At 49.5% G+C, this 14,932-nt stretch overlaps 1 protein-coding gene across 1 annotated transcript in view; it reads right to left on the bottom strand.

Annotated features, from left to right (window-relative positions):
* The window catches only part of ACER2 (alkaline ceramidase 2), a 102,455-nt gene extending 91,167 nt beyond the window's left edge, over positions 1-11,288 (bottom strand). Inside the window, exon 1 of the mRNA XM_086951995.1 lies at positions 10,632-11,288. Within this exon, the coding sequence (XP_086808121.1) occupies positions 10,632-10,739 (108 nt within the window). The 5' untranslated portion in view covers positions 10,740-11,288. The remainder of the gene's footprint in view (positions 1-10,631) is intronic.
* Between the last annotated feature and the right edge of the window lie 3,644 nt (positions 11,289-14,932).

Raw genomic sequence — 14,932 nt, 5'->3', positions numbered from 1 at the left:
TGGGAGTTTGTTGCAGGATCACCACATTATTTATTTCCTACACCCTGATCCCTGGTTACTGCCATATTAGAAATAGTTTAACACATTTTAAACCCTACGCTGCCCTCACTAACATTCTGAGTTACTTCAAGTGTCTGGGAGTGCACCTTGCATTCAGACAACTCACTTCTCATTCTCGCCCTTCACTTTCACTTTCACACTCACCCTGCACTCACACTGATCCCCATGCATTCACACCATTCAAGCACTTACCCTGCACTCACACTGATAACTCTGCACTCACAATGCACTTGCACTGTTCACCCTGTACCTCACCCTGCAGTCACAGGAGCACACTACTCGCCCTGCACTCATGTGACATTTCACTCAACTGTCCCCCTCACTGCTTAATCTGCAATCTCACTAAAATAAGCCCACCTCTAACCATACGTTCATTCGTCCCACTCTGCACTTATATCTGCACCCAAATTCATATGGTCACCTCGCTCACCCTGCAGTCACTCCTCTTACCCTACTCGCAAACTGTTGCATGGCTCACTGTGCACTCACATGAGCACTCCTGCCACCCAAACAGCACAGAGGGTTAAAGTGCCTGCTCCACAGAATGTGTACCATGCAGATCACAGAACTGAGTGTGAGTAAACAATGAGTAGCGCTATCACAAAATAGAGAGTTGAGGTGCATCGTTGGTGAGTGGTAGTGAGGGAATTCATGAAGAAGGAGGAAATGTGGGATGGGGTACCAAAAAAAGACTGTTGCACTGTGTGCAACAAGTGCTTGGGCCAGCCCTGGCTGGGAGTGTTAGCCCCCACCCGAAGTTCGGCCCCTTCCTGCACAAAAACAATCTCCCCACGACGCAGGCATCCTTGCACCATGGTGCAAGGATGCCTATGCCAGCGCGTGGCTGCAGTTTGTGCGCCAGCGCAGGGGGAAGCACAGAGATGCGTCATATTCTTGTAAATACGTTGCATCCCTGTGCTTCGGAAGTGCTGCAGCGTGGCGCAGCCAAAGGGCTTGCAGTGCCACACCGCGGCACTTCCTTGTAAATCTGCCCCTGGATGTGGAGCACAACCTGAGGGTGGCAGTAGCAAAAATCCATCCACAGGTTGACCGTCTGTGGCGAAAAACAGGCACTTCCGTCACCTTCATGTTGGTGGTGTTATCAATCAATGTCATGTGTAAAACAAACCATCCTAGTAAAAACAGTTTGCGCACAATTTATCAAGGAAAATGGTGGTTTGAGCTATGTAATAATCTGTCATTTCAGCACACCCACTCACAAACCTGCACCTAACTAAACACTCTTATTATGTTGAACATTATATGCTGGATATGGCCCAGGATATGCGTGCGGCGGTCAATTATGTGGTGTACCAGTTTCCAGAAATTCCTTTCAGGTGTTGGGAGGTCCCAACAGCTAAAAAAATTGAGGTGGGGGGGGCTCAACCTACAAAAGTTTGAAGACCTCTGACTTAGGGTGTCATGTGATGGAAGGAATGCTTAAACTTTGTCTAACCAATGGCAATCACTCAGGTTGCAGTGGGACAGAATGCTCCTTGAAAAAATCACAGCTCCTTCAACTAAATCTGAATTAAATTTGTTCTTTTTGTGAGAACCAGTGCAAGGCTCACTTAGAAGATGTTGCAAGGCCTATACCCCTAAAAGTAAGTTCTGCGCAAGCTAGAGTCTTCTTACCTAACTGCTTGGTCGAGAAGACTGCACGCAAAGCAGTTGGCCAAAGCGCCGGTAGCAAGCTGCAAACGCTGCAGGTGAGTGTAGCCGAGATGGAAGAAGGAGGGCCCAGAAAAAAGGTTGTGGCCACAGAGGGCAATGAGGTGGCCTTATCAGCAGTCCAACAGAGCGTGCAGCGCATGTATGGCACCACGGGGGCAAAGCATGTGTCAGCGTGAAGCCATTTTGGAGCCACCCGCACAGAGTAAGCAGCCAGAAGGCGACGCGGGGTGGGACATGTTTGATGGAGGGCACCTTGAGTATGATGCCAGTATGAAAGGGGGTGCAGTAACCCCTTTGAGGAGAGGGAGGGAGGGCACCAGGGCAGGCCCCCTCGCTGGAGGAGCAGGGTTGACTGGATAGGGCCCCTCAGGGCCTGCGTAGGCAGTGGGCAGCAGGGGCACTGTGGGGGAGGGGCAGGTTGGAGAGACTTGCCAGAACAGCATATCATATCAGGGGTCAGAGGCAGTGGACAGCAATTCTCTGGTAGACAGGGCAGGGGGGTCGAAGCGGCCCGGGGGACAGCATAGGGACTGGTAGCAGTGCTCTTGGAATGTCGCGATAAGGACTACAGACAAGTGTGGGCGGAGGTGGGGGTCCAGGAGCACATGGGACAGTGGAGGGAGTCTAAACATTGTGAGAGGGAGCTGGAGTGGGCCGTCAGGGATGTGGGGGGGGGGGTGGGCAGCAGGGAGGGAGGAGGGCGGTCAGCGGAGACAGGTGTCCAAGGGAGAGTCAGCAGGGACAGCAGGTGGTCCGATGAGGGGTGCGCAATGGGAAGTGAAGAACCAGAGCAGAGTAGATGGTTGTGAGCTCCAGATGAAAGATGGTGCTGAGTCCTGTGGGCACAGGGAGTCAGTACATCAGTCCTTTTCTCTTCTTTACAGGTTTCAAGAAGCAACTGGATGGGAGACTTGGGAGAGTCTGGTGCGACTTGTACACCCCAATGGGATGGGACGGCAGGACCCGGTGCAGTCCACTGGCGGACCTAGGGGGACCAAGCAACAGCCTGGACCAGGCCTCATCGGGGCCACCAGCAGGAAGGTTTCAGCTGCCTCAGGTTACAGCGGAGAATGGTTCGGTCAGGCGACATCGGCCGAGTGGTATGGAGGGTTTTTTACAGCCCCCCCAGGACATCGACCCTCAAGTCCTGACACAGCAGAAGTCAGTGGTAACACAACGAGGGAAAACCGAGGCCTTAGTTGGGCTGGGGTGGATGATGCTGCTGGAAATACTCAGGTGGACTATAATGAGGACAGCCTGGAGGAAGGCGATGCACTGGATGAGAACGCGCCTGAGGAGGTAGAGGAGCTTTGGTAGAATAAAGGTGAAAACAGGAATGGGGCTGGTTAATGTTTCTGTGTCTGGTATGTTACAGGCAGCAGGTGATGAACAGCAAGGCAGGGTACCAGAGAAACTGAGTCAACTGGCTAGGGGGCACGTTTTTGAACAAGCACGGACCTTGACACCAGGTAATAAGAACAGTGAAGCAATATCAAGCCCAGTGATGGTATCCACAAGCGTGGATGCGGGGGCACAGGGGGACAAAGGAGGAAAGGGTGCACGAAAACACAAGGGCAGGTATGTCACAGACATAGGGGTGGGAATAGAGGAAGTATAAAGTAGGGTCAAGGAGGCGCAGGGCAGGCACAGGGGTGAAAGTACTGGTACCGGAAGGGGGAAGAGGAGGACAGCGCTAAAACAAAGTCGCAGTAAAGGTGAGAAAGTTAAAGGGCTGGAGAGAAAATAATACAAAATTAAGAAGTTACAACACATGGGAATGACAAAACCCATGGGTGCATACTTGATGCTGGCCACGAAAGAGGAAATTTTGAAAGGGGAGTATATGGAAAGGGTCAAGTTATTGCACAGGGAGGGGGTCGAAGGAGGAAGAGTATGAGCTCTGCAATAGGCCACAGATGCCTCTGACAATCGAGAACTGGACGGTGTCATTTCTTATATACACCAGTGTTTATAGCAAGAAATTTCCCGAAAGTTGCATAGCAATGTTTAAATACATGGATGTCATTTGTAAAGCACAGATCACATATGGGGGATATGCCTGGGCACAAGACGATGAGTTCAGAGCCTGTGTGGCGCTGAACTATGAGGCAAAGTGGGGGAGATGGACTCTGACTTGTGGCAACACACCATGGGCCCCTCCAAATTCGGGAAAACTATTTTCACAGCCAGTGGGCTACCCATCTTATATCACCCCTTTCAGGGACGCCACACCTGGGGAGGGGTGGGGAAAGCTATGCAGGGACAGGGTGGAACACGGGGAGCATGTTGGGACTACAATAAAGGGTTGCACAAACAGGAGTATTGCAAGTTTCAGCTCTGGGAAGTATACGCTCATACACTGCTTCGGGCCCGTAGGAGGACAGCAAGTGCAAGCATCAGTGCATTGGCAGCAATATCCAGGAGACTCTGGTCAACACCTGCCACAGCAATTGTTTGGCCACAGAGGGGGCCAGGGGGAACAGACAGGGATCTGAAGCACAAGACTTGTACACCGGTTAAGTTGGACGGATTGGATTCTTGCTTGCGATTTTACGACCGGGAGGAGGATGCAGGGATATTGACAGATGGTTTCCACTGGGGTTTCAGACTGCGGTATGAGGGTCCACGGGACAGGAGATAGGCATATAACCTGATGTCAGCCAAGGAAGACAAGCAGGTGGTGAGGGACAGGATGAGAAAGGAAATACAAGAGGGCAGAAAGGCAGGCCCATTTGATAACTGGCCAATTTGATTGTGTCACCAACCGGCGTCATACCTTAGAAAGAGAAAGGGCAATTTTGGCTGAAACAACATTTATCTTGGCCTAAAGGGGAGCTGGCAAACAATTTCATTTCAAATGAATTGGCATGTGTGTTTTTGTATATTGAGGTTTAAGTTTGTAAGGCGGAATGCCCAGATAAAATATTGAGATTTGCATTTGTTGTAAAAAAGCTTCCATATTCACACTAAATCAAGAGGTCAGTGGTATGTCTGTGCTGCGACCCTCTCTCCCAAATAGGATATATGACTCCTTGGAACTCTGTGTATTTACAACGCAGACACAAAGCAGGCAGGTCTTCTGTAAAGCACAGAACGATGCCGTGACTTATCCTTACAGAATTTTTTATTTTTTTTGCTTTGATTTGTACAGTAGACTGAAGGCATCATAGCGCTTTACAAGGGAACAGGAAGTAAGTTCTGGTTAACAAACATCATAAAACATTCTATTAGCACCAGGGAAACATGGAAGAAACAGTTCATACCAGCAGGGACCATTACAGCTGGGGCTAAATTACTATACACTCATCAGCATGCTCCAGGTGAGCGTGCGCGTTCGCGCGTGCCACAGAAACGGTCAACGACAACGCTGTTAGATCATTGCGGCATAAAAGCCCCCTCTGTTGACAGAAAGGCGCGTGCAGGTTACTTCCACGAGCGCAGTGCTCGTCCTCGAACGTCACGTGACTGCTCCCAAAGACAACAACAAGGCCTGCAGAAGAATGTGGAGCTGATTTGCCAGGAGCAGGGCCTTTGTGTATACCCAGCTGCCGGCTCCCAAAAACAAACCGGGCCGGGCCTGGTGAATGGAGCCCTTTCAGAGGTTTTACGTCTATGGCGGCTAAATAATTCAGGCCCTGTCAGGCAGCCTGCCTTCAAGGTGCTCCTTTGTAACCAGCTGCCACGAGCACACGTCTAAACGTGAGATCACTTTGCATCTGGCAGACAAAGAAGCCGCTAATGAGTTTGTAGCGTCAAAGGGCCCGACTCTGTGCCAAAGTTTTCGATCCAGAACAGCAAACGTGAAACAATATCAGTTGCTAGCAAGAATGGGCGCCCTGACTAAACCTCTTCGGCGCCGCCAGATGGGGGCGCCATATGCTATGCGATGCATCAAATTGGGCACTGTGTCTTGAGTGATGGCGGCGAGGTTATACTTTCCTCTCTACTCTCCCTTTCTGTTGCAAGTCGCGTCATGCCTTAGCCATCTCAAGGAAGACTCGTCAAGCTGGAAAGATACCTCAGTGGCTTAATGCACCTGCTGAAGATATACTCGCACCACAGAAGTGGGCAGATTTCTCATGTTGAAGCATTAATAAAATGCCCTGTAACCCCAGTTTGACCACTGTAGGCCCAGGCCTTAAGGGCTTCGAAGCGCTGCATCACAAAGAGGTATCTGAGGTCTAAGAACAGATAATAAACCAGCAGACAGGTACACAAAGGCCAGATGTAACATACATCCACTACAGAGCAATGCATTCGTTAAAAGCACCAAAGATGGAATATCAGGCAGAAATGTATTTGACAAAATGTATTTCAGCGACTCATGATTCAGCATCTTCGAGACTAACAGCGTTAAACTTATTTTTTGTTTCTGACAGAGCAAAGGCAGGCCCCTCCAGGTAGTTTGCATTTTTGTGAGAGTCATTATGGCGCGTGCATCGTATAATAAGACGCAACACAGAAGTCTCCGTTTTTAGGAGGACAGAAGACAGTCAATGATTGGATATGATTCCGGAGTAAAACACATGTAAAGGCACGTGAGCTGAGCTGGGAAAGCTCAGCTGTCTCCATTAACCCACTTTTTTTTTTATTAACCCCCAATCAGTCGCATTACCAGGATGCTAAATCCATTCTAGCCCAGCGAACCTCCTCCAAGTTGAAAAGATGCATTTGGCCTTTCCTTCCAGGGCTAAATGGATCCGTCATTTCCCTTTGACAGAGGCCCCCACACTCCTTACTTCCTCTCCGTTTCCACAGCTCTATTTTGTTTTTGGATTGGACCTCCCCCTCCCTACCCCTCTCCTCAGCTGTCGTCTACTCTCTCCTCTCTCATGTTTTATTCTCTTTATCCCGTCTTCTGCCCAGGGGCGGAGGGTGCATTTGTGCAGCAGGTACAGTGGCACCGCGGCCCAGAGGGGCCAACAGAACTCTGATTACTACTGCATTTTATAATTCAAACAGCAGCCAGGGGCTATTTCCATCTTTACACTAGGACCCATGACACACAGACTATTGTGCTCCGGCAAATCCTGTGTACCTCAGTCCAAGTATCTATCCTCTACTACCTTTCCTTTGTCTAACTATGCCCTATACACTATACGTCTATCTGTACCCTAGTGTATACAATTTTTTTCTTTCTAATTTTCACACTTTTTTAAATGTATTTACCTCATTTTACCTATGAACTGCCACACCACCAAAGCTGTCCTGGGCACGTCCGGCTTGGCATGGCAAACGAAAACCCTGAAATACCTAGGCCTCCTCTTCGGAAGGGACCTAAGATCAACGCTAGACCACAATAAGGAGGTGATGTTAAAAAAAATTAAGTCCAAGCTAGACACGTGGGGCCCCAAATTCATAAGCTGGTGGGGAAGAATTGAGACAATCAAGATGATGGTCACCCCCATGCTAAACTACCTGCTCTCCATGCTGCCTCTCACCCTCACAACCGACTTCCACAAACACATAGACAAAACCATCAACATGTTCCTCTTGGGAGGTAAAAAACCAAGAATCAGTTTAGCGAAACTCAGACTCAAAAAAGAACAGGGCGGACTGAACCTCACAAACTACAAGGCCTTCCAAACGGCATGCCTTGCCAAACAGGGAATACACTGGATAGCCCCCACACCAGAATACATGCCGGTATGGCTGGACCTGGAAAGGGGTATCCTAGGAGGAGCAGACCCAATTATGGCACTCACGGCCCACAAACACCCAGAGGCCAAAACGCAATTCTCCGCAACACAAAGACAGCGCTGCTGAGAGTAGACAAGGAAATGGCAGTAAGTATCAAAGGCACCAAATGGGAGTCACTGTGGCACAATACCAAAGTCACATACAAGGGCAAAACGCTAGACAGCAAGGAATGGTATAGCAGAGGCATCATAATGCCGTCACAACTAGAAGCAGGGGAACAACCCACTCACCTACAAGGCACTACAGCAGACAACCTCCCTACCAGACAAGGAGTTCTATGAATTCCTAAAAATCAAAGCAGCAATCACCAAAGCGAGCCTCTCGAAACTTAAACCCCCATCATACAGTACGCACAAAACTTAAACAAGATAGGCCACCAAACAGCGCAAATCTACAAGTTAATCACACCACGCACCACAACTCTCAACAATAAGACACTGGCCTTTTGGGAGGAGACCATACAAAGATCGCTAAATGAGGAAGAGAGGGCCAGACTATGGACGTCAGCGTCCAAAAACAAAATCACGCCAAAGCTAGCACAAACCAAATACTGGTTACTCCACAGGCTGCACTGGACACCAGTGAAACTAGGGAAAGTGGGAGCTAGCGAGAGCAACACATGCTGGAATTGCCAGGAGGCAACAGGAGATCTATCCCACATGATATACGAATGCCCCAGAGTCAAAACCTTCCTGGAACAAGGTCTATAACGTCATAGACACAGTCACGGGAAGCAAGACACAGAGAGGCCTAGCGGGGATAGCCACTGCCTTTCCTAGCAACAGAACTTCAGTCCAAAGAAGTACGAGACCTGGTCGATTTTTCCTCCTGACGGTTGCGGTGAAAACGATCTTGGGTAACTGGAAGGACACCAGCAAAGCCACCTTCAAACGCTGGTTCAACTGGGTAACCTTCCTCGGGGGGCAGACAACATCACCGCCAAGCAAAAGACGGCGAACCACACTGCCAAAGAACACATGTGGGAAGCCCTCGACGCCTATCTGGAGCAGTGACCCCCCCCCTTTTTCTCTTCTCTTTTCTTTTCTTCTCTCTCTCCAGGCCCCTACCAGGCCGCAACATTGTAAGAACAGCACAAAGTAAGACAACTGTTTTGTTTTTGTATATGTAAAAATTTATTCTCAATAAAATATTTTGAAATAATAAAAAATTTTAAAAAATGTATTTACCTAATTTTGAAAAATCACTAATATGAAGTTTTGTCCCCCTCGAGTCTTCGTTAAGATTTTTTTTTCAATGAAATGTGATGGATTGGGGCTGCCCACGGCCCCCACAGGGGCCACCTCAGCGGGCGGCCATCCTTAGTTCCATTTGGGTGTTTTCTCCACCCCCACACTACTGTGGGACTCCAGGAGGAGTCCCCTTACAAGGCGCGCCAGACAAGTCATGTCCGGTGCGCCGGGGGATGGGGAGGGTATTTAGGCCTCCCCCCTCCATTTTGAGATCCTCTTTGTTGTAATAGGAGATCACTGTGCCACGTGATCCAGTAAGGGGATCACTCCTATAAGGGTAGCGCTGATTGGGTTTTCCACAGTGCTTGGCTCATCAGGCAGGGCAGCATAGGTTGGTACAGCTGCCTGTCCTTGGATCAGACGCGCAACACCCATTGGACTCACCCGGCTTCAGCCCCCCCCCCCCCCCCCCCCCCCCCCCCCCCCCGTCGTGTGTGGCAGCCCGGGATGAGACAGATCCCGGGCACACACAGAGCCGCACCCGAACGTTTCACAGGTCTTTAAAGGACCATTTGAATGTTAATTAGGCCTTGCAGTTGTTTCACCCCTTCTAAGAGCCCCTGCAGCTCCACTCTGCCTACTGATTAAAGGTTCAGCCCCCCCCCTGAAATTTTTTCTTAGCCACCCCCGAAATTTGGCTCTAGTTGCGCCTCTGCCTTGGATCGCCCGTAAAATAACCCATCGTATTTGCATACTTTTGTATGGAATAAACCTGCAGCAAAATTTTCTCCAAACAAAAAATTGTGTTGTGTATTTATTCATGCATGCCTATTATGCTGTGGTGTGGGTGGGGTCTTGCGCCTATAATGGAACTAAGGCTGTGAACACGCTAAGGAACAGAATTCCACAGCCTGGCTATTTTTCTCGGAAAGGGCTTTCCTGCAGCGTGTGTCCAGCTGCATTTAAGCTTAGTTAGCAGATTGTTTGTACTTCCGCCAGCACTCGGTCTGGGTGGGCATCGAGCACTCACAGCAGGGTATTTCCAAACACTGACCTGTGGGCTGAGGTCAGTGCATCGCCAGTGCGAGTGCAACACCTGTCCCTCCCCGTGTTACGACTAGAAAGGCTGAAAGTAGCTCCAAAAACACGCACAACTGTGGGGAAACGTTTGTATAAAACATGTGTTATATTTTTGCCACAAGTGAACATTTGCACCACAAAGGTAGGTTTGCTCTAAACAACATGTGACTGAAATCGTGTAGGTTGTTGGCACGTGGGCATTTTATGGGTGCTAAGAAGGTGTATGTATCAGCTGTTGAGGCCTGCCTAACATGTTCCTTTCATATAATCAGATGTGCAGTAAAATACAGAGAAATAGTTGTTAAGATACCTTCAACCTGCGCGAGCCCTCACTCTAATAGTCTACAATGTAAACGTCTTGGGTTGTTTCCCAGCGCACAACCCTCTGAGGTCACCGGTCGTGACCCTGTGCACTCTGGTGTGGATGTATTGCAGCGCATCAGCATCATACGGAAGGTGGGAAAGAAAGAGTTAGAAAGTGAAAAGAGTAAAGAGAAGACAGAGGACAGAGGAAGAAAGAGTAGAGAGGGAGAAACAGAGGAGAGAAAGTGGAAGAGTGTAGAAAATGGGAGCGAAAGAAAGAAAGAAAAAAAGAAGGAAAGAAAGAAAACTGATGACCAATATAAAACGGTTACAAAACAGCAGTAAGCCATTAAAATGTTAGCATGAAGAAGCACGAGCGAGTCTGGTAAAAAGGTCTAGTGACGTGCCACTTCCAGCAGAGGGAAATGTCAACACGAGCACATGACTTATTATTGCTGCGTAGTGCCACAGAGGGAAAATACAATAGCACTGATATTGCCGCGTGTGACATGTCTCCATTTCTCGGCGCAGTCTCTATTAACCCCCCCCCCCCCCTCCGCCCCCGTGATTTGTCCACACAGACACATAAATAGCCCCATTAGTGGACCAGGGACACTCACTCACCGTGTTGTAGAACTCGGCGATCGCAGGTACTATATTATAATTGCCCTCGCACCAGTCCACATCCGAGCTGCCGGCCTGCAAGTGGTCCCACAGGTGATGGGCACCCATGCTGCCTGGCCAGACAATGGTGGTGCCAGGAATCAGGAGCACAGGTGCGGGAATCTTCTCCTGATATGTTGTTTCAATGAAAGAGGCACCCCGTATAGAACGTACAATTCTCCACCTGTTGTTCTGACTGCTAGGTTTTCTTGCTGCTGTCTGTGAACGCTGCTTTCAGTGAGTGTTGTGTCTGCTGCCACTGATCGCTCGCAGGCAGTCAGTCAGTGAGTGATGCTACGGCCTCGGGTGGAAGGCTTTGTCCCCGGCAGCGTTCAGTGTCCCGGTTTATAACCGCGGCTGTCCAGTGGAGGAGAAAGGGGTGGCTCCCAAATGGAGCCCCGGGCTCCTCTTCGTCACTGCCTATTGTGGGAGCACAACAAGAGGCCGGATGCCACCCGTAACCTCTCGCGCTCATTCCTGGACAGCGCCTCACATGACCACTGGGAACGGTTTACAGCTGGGGGGCGTTTGTCCACGAATCCGGGTCTGGGGGGCCAGGACATCCTGTCCTCGATAGTGCCCGCCTTACCCTGCTTAAGAACCCGGGCCACTCCCCCAGCTCCTCCCCTCCGTATTAAGCCTCAGAGCAGCTCCGCCTTCAGCGAATGATCGCCGCCTCCTCCAAACACATAGCTCCCTCCATCTGCTAGAGACTCTGGTCTCCCAAAGCTCCCGCTCTCCCTGCGCACCGCTTCCATACACCTCCTCCTTCGCCCCAGCATGCGAATGTGAATATATAGCACAGCTGGCATGATTTCAGATTGCTTATGTGTGACATTATCATAATTTCAGTGTAATTATGAGAGACATTCAACAACTGTGGGGCATATTCTCGAGTTATCAGCACTTTACCGCAGCCAAAGTCGCGAAAATGTTATCTCCCCATTCACAAGCTGGTGCTAACAGCCCATATCACCAGTTTACCGGTGATAGCAGCCGCAAAAAACATCGCCACAGATTACCCTGGCAACTATCGCTAATGAGATGCAGAGTAGGCGTTCCCGTGCAAAAAGTCACAACAACCCCACTCCGCAACATTCTCATTGACCAGCCAGATCGGCGATGAGAACCCAAACCAGGCAATAAGGCGCGTTAGCAGCATGAAATTAAAAACCTGCTCTTACCTGGTGTAAATTCGTACGACAGCCTGCACCAGAAAAGGGAGCCGAGGCCAGAGCCAACCATGAAGGACAACAGATGCCATGGAGCCACTAACCATGCAGCTGAGAGCCCCAACAGGGCCACAACACCCACCGTCACTGCCCCAGTACCCCATCCCCCGAACCAACTCAGAGGCAGCGCAGACAAAGACAGCGACCCTCAGAAAACGCACCAACCTCATAGACCCAACACCAGAGAATATCATTGCCCACCACAGGCTCAAAGGGCCAACCATCCTCCGCATCCTGACCACCAATGTCCACAGGTTGACAGTACCAACACAGTGGACAACCAACATCCCACCTCAGACAAAGCTGCTGGCCGTGCTGCACGTGTTGGCCTCTGGTACCCTCTAACCAACAACCGCCCGAGTCGGAGGAGTCACACAGCCAGCCAAATTACAAGTCCCTCACAACGGTCATGGATGACACCATCAGCTTGGTACCACACTATCTATACTTCCCCCAAACTGCGCAGGAACAACCGGAGACCAAGCAAGGCGTCTACGCCACAGCTGGCTACCGGCAAGTGTTATGGGCCAATTGACTGCACACATGTCCTACTTGTGCCCCCTGGCACCACTGCACACAATAACCGCAACAGAAAGCACACATATTCTATCAATGTCCAGGCAATAGCGGACCACTGAGGAATCTCCACCAACATCGACGTCAACCACCCAGGCAGTGTGCATGATCCCTACATCTTCCGACAGTCCATCACCAACCAGTGCTACCAGGATGGCACCCAAGGAAATGCACTGCTCGTTGGCAAATACCAAATGAACACACCACACACCTCAACTCCACAATCATGCAACTCACAACTGTGGGAATGCCAGCGGTGGCTCCTCTATGGGGGCAATTGGGCGCCGCCCCCCTGCTTTCTCGCCGTGCGAGAAGACAGAAACAAATGGTAGTTATTGCGGTAATAACTACCATTTGTTTCTGTCTTCTCGCACGGCGAGAAAGCAGAAGTGCCTGGTAGGGAGTGGACGATGTTACTCGAGGGCAGGGGGGAGTGGCTTGCCCACTGTTGTTAATACTGTCTGTCTGGGCCGCCCAAACAGACAGTATTAGGCAACAGTGCGCAAGCCACTCCCCCCTGCCCTCGAGTAACACCGCCCACTCTCCCTGTTCTGAGTGTTCTCTCTGTATGCTGCACCGGTGAGCGAAGAGATGGAAAATGTCTGACATTACTGCTCCAGCTGGTGGGTCATGAGGGCCGATGCTTAATCAGAACATTTTCTGAAAAGGACACAGAGACCTATGAAAGACTCCAAGAGACGCTATGCGCCCATTTTAACGCAAAGGAAGATGTGGATCATGAACGCATCGCCTTCAACACAGCACGGCAGGAACCAAGAGAATCATTGCCAAATTTCATCACCCGATGGCTTACCTATTTCACACAGCATCCGTAGTTCAGATAGATGCGACAGACAGAGTGTTTTTAGTTCTTTTTTTGTTATGTCTGTTACAGACAGTGGGTCGTCAAAGAATCTCGGGAAGCCGATGTCTGTAAAAAATGATTTTACATAAACCAACCATTTTATTTTATTCATGTGCTCTTGTTTCATACAGTCCTCTATTATTGTTCTTGTGAGATGGCACTCGTCCGTGGCCCATATTCTGCGCCACAACATAATAGGCTGGATCTTAATGATGTCAGATATGTAATGTACCCCAAGTTCGAGGTGACAGCCGAATGTAGTTGTGCTTTTTGGAACGGCCAATAGAAACTTTAGGAAGGCGTTTTCAACTTTTTGTAGTTGTTCAACATTCGTTGTACCCCAGACTCCTGCTCCAAAAGTGGCTGTACTAATGCATTTTGCGTTATATATCTTAAGCATCTCGTTTGGGGGTCTTTTTCCCAGACGAAGTGAAAATGCTTTTAAGGCACCAACTGTTCTTATGAGGGCTAACTTTCTGGAATTGATTGCATCTCTCCAGTTGAACGCCTCATCGATACTGATGCCAAGATAAGGATATGTGTTGGCTCTTTCAAGGGGCAAATGTCCACGTAGATTTTCTTCACTTTTTTCCCTTTATTACCGGCATGCATTACATAAGTTTTCCTTATGTTTACTTTTAGGTTTAAGCTGGTCATGAAGGTGCAATAGTTGTTTAAAGCCCTCTGAAGCTGGACTGGTGTTCGAGCCAGAATTACCGCGTCGTCGGCATATAGTAATGCTGGAATCTGCCGACGACCGGCTCCTGGAAGATCTTTAACGCCCTTTAGCATTGCAGCCTCAAGACCGTTCGTGTAGAGCATGAATAGGAAGGGGGCTAGCACACACCCTTGTCTGACCCCCTTCTGAATTGGAAAGCTGTTGGTTAATTGTCCTGCTGCCCCAAATCTAACCTTTCCCGTGGCGCCGGTGTATAACTCACGGAAGATGTCTACTATGGATGGTTCGATCCCCATTTGCAGCATTATTGTCCAAAGCTTTGAATGTTCCACGCAGTCGAAGGCTGCTGTGAGATCGACGTAGACCATATGTAGGCAGGACTTTTTTGCTGTTACATATTTTCCAGCGAGTAGTGTTAAATTCAAGACTTGATCCACGGTACTCAGCCCTGCCCTGAACCCGTATTGAAGGTCTGAGAGTACCCCTTGCTCTTTTGACCACTCCTGGAGTCGGTTAAGAAGTATACGCCCTACCATCTTTCCAATCGAGTCCAGGAGGGAGATGGGGCGGTAGAAGGTGGGACTGTCTCTATTGCCCTTTTTAAAAATAGGGACCAGGATCGATGTTGACCAGGAGTCAGGAAGGCCAGTGTCTTTTGCTGCATTTAACACTTTGGTTAGAAGAGGAGACCATAGATCTGGTAGAAATTTATAAAGGTCCATGGGAATGGAGTCTGGTCCTGGTGCTTTGCCAATTTTGGCAGATTTTATGGCATTCATTGTTTCGTTGATTGTAAAATGTGTCTCTATTGGGTATTTCACCGGCGGAAGAGGATCTAGGGAAGTTGGGTCTGTAGATTCGACCTCTCCGAAAACCCTTGAGAAATGTTGTACCCAGTCTTCTGCGCTTA

The sequence above is a fragment of the Lissotriton vulgaris genome, unplaced genomic scaffold, assembly GCF_964263255.1.
Source record: "Lissotriton vulgaris unplaced genomic scaffold, aLisVul1.2 SCAFFOLD_247, whole genome shotgun sequence".
Classification (NCBI taxonomy): Eukaryota; Metazoa; Chordata; class Amphibia; order Caudata; family Salamandridae; genus Lissotriton; species Lissotriton vulgaris.
This window is presented reverse-complemented; position numbering and strand designations above follow the sequence as displayed.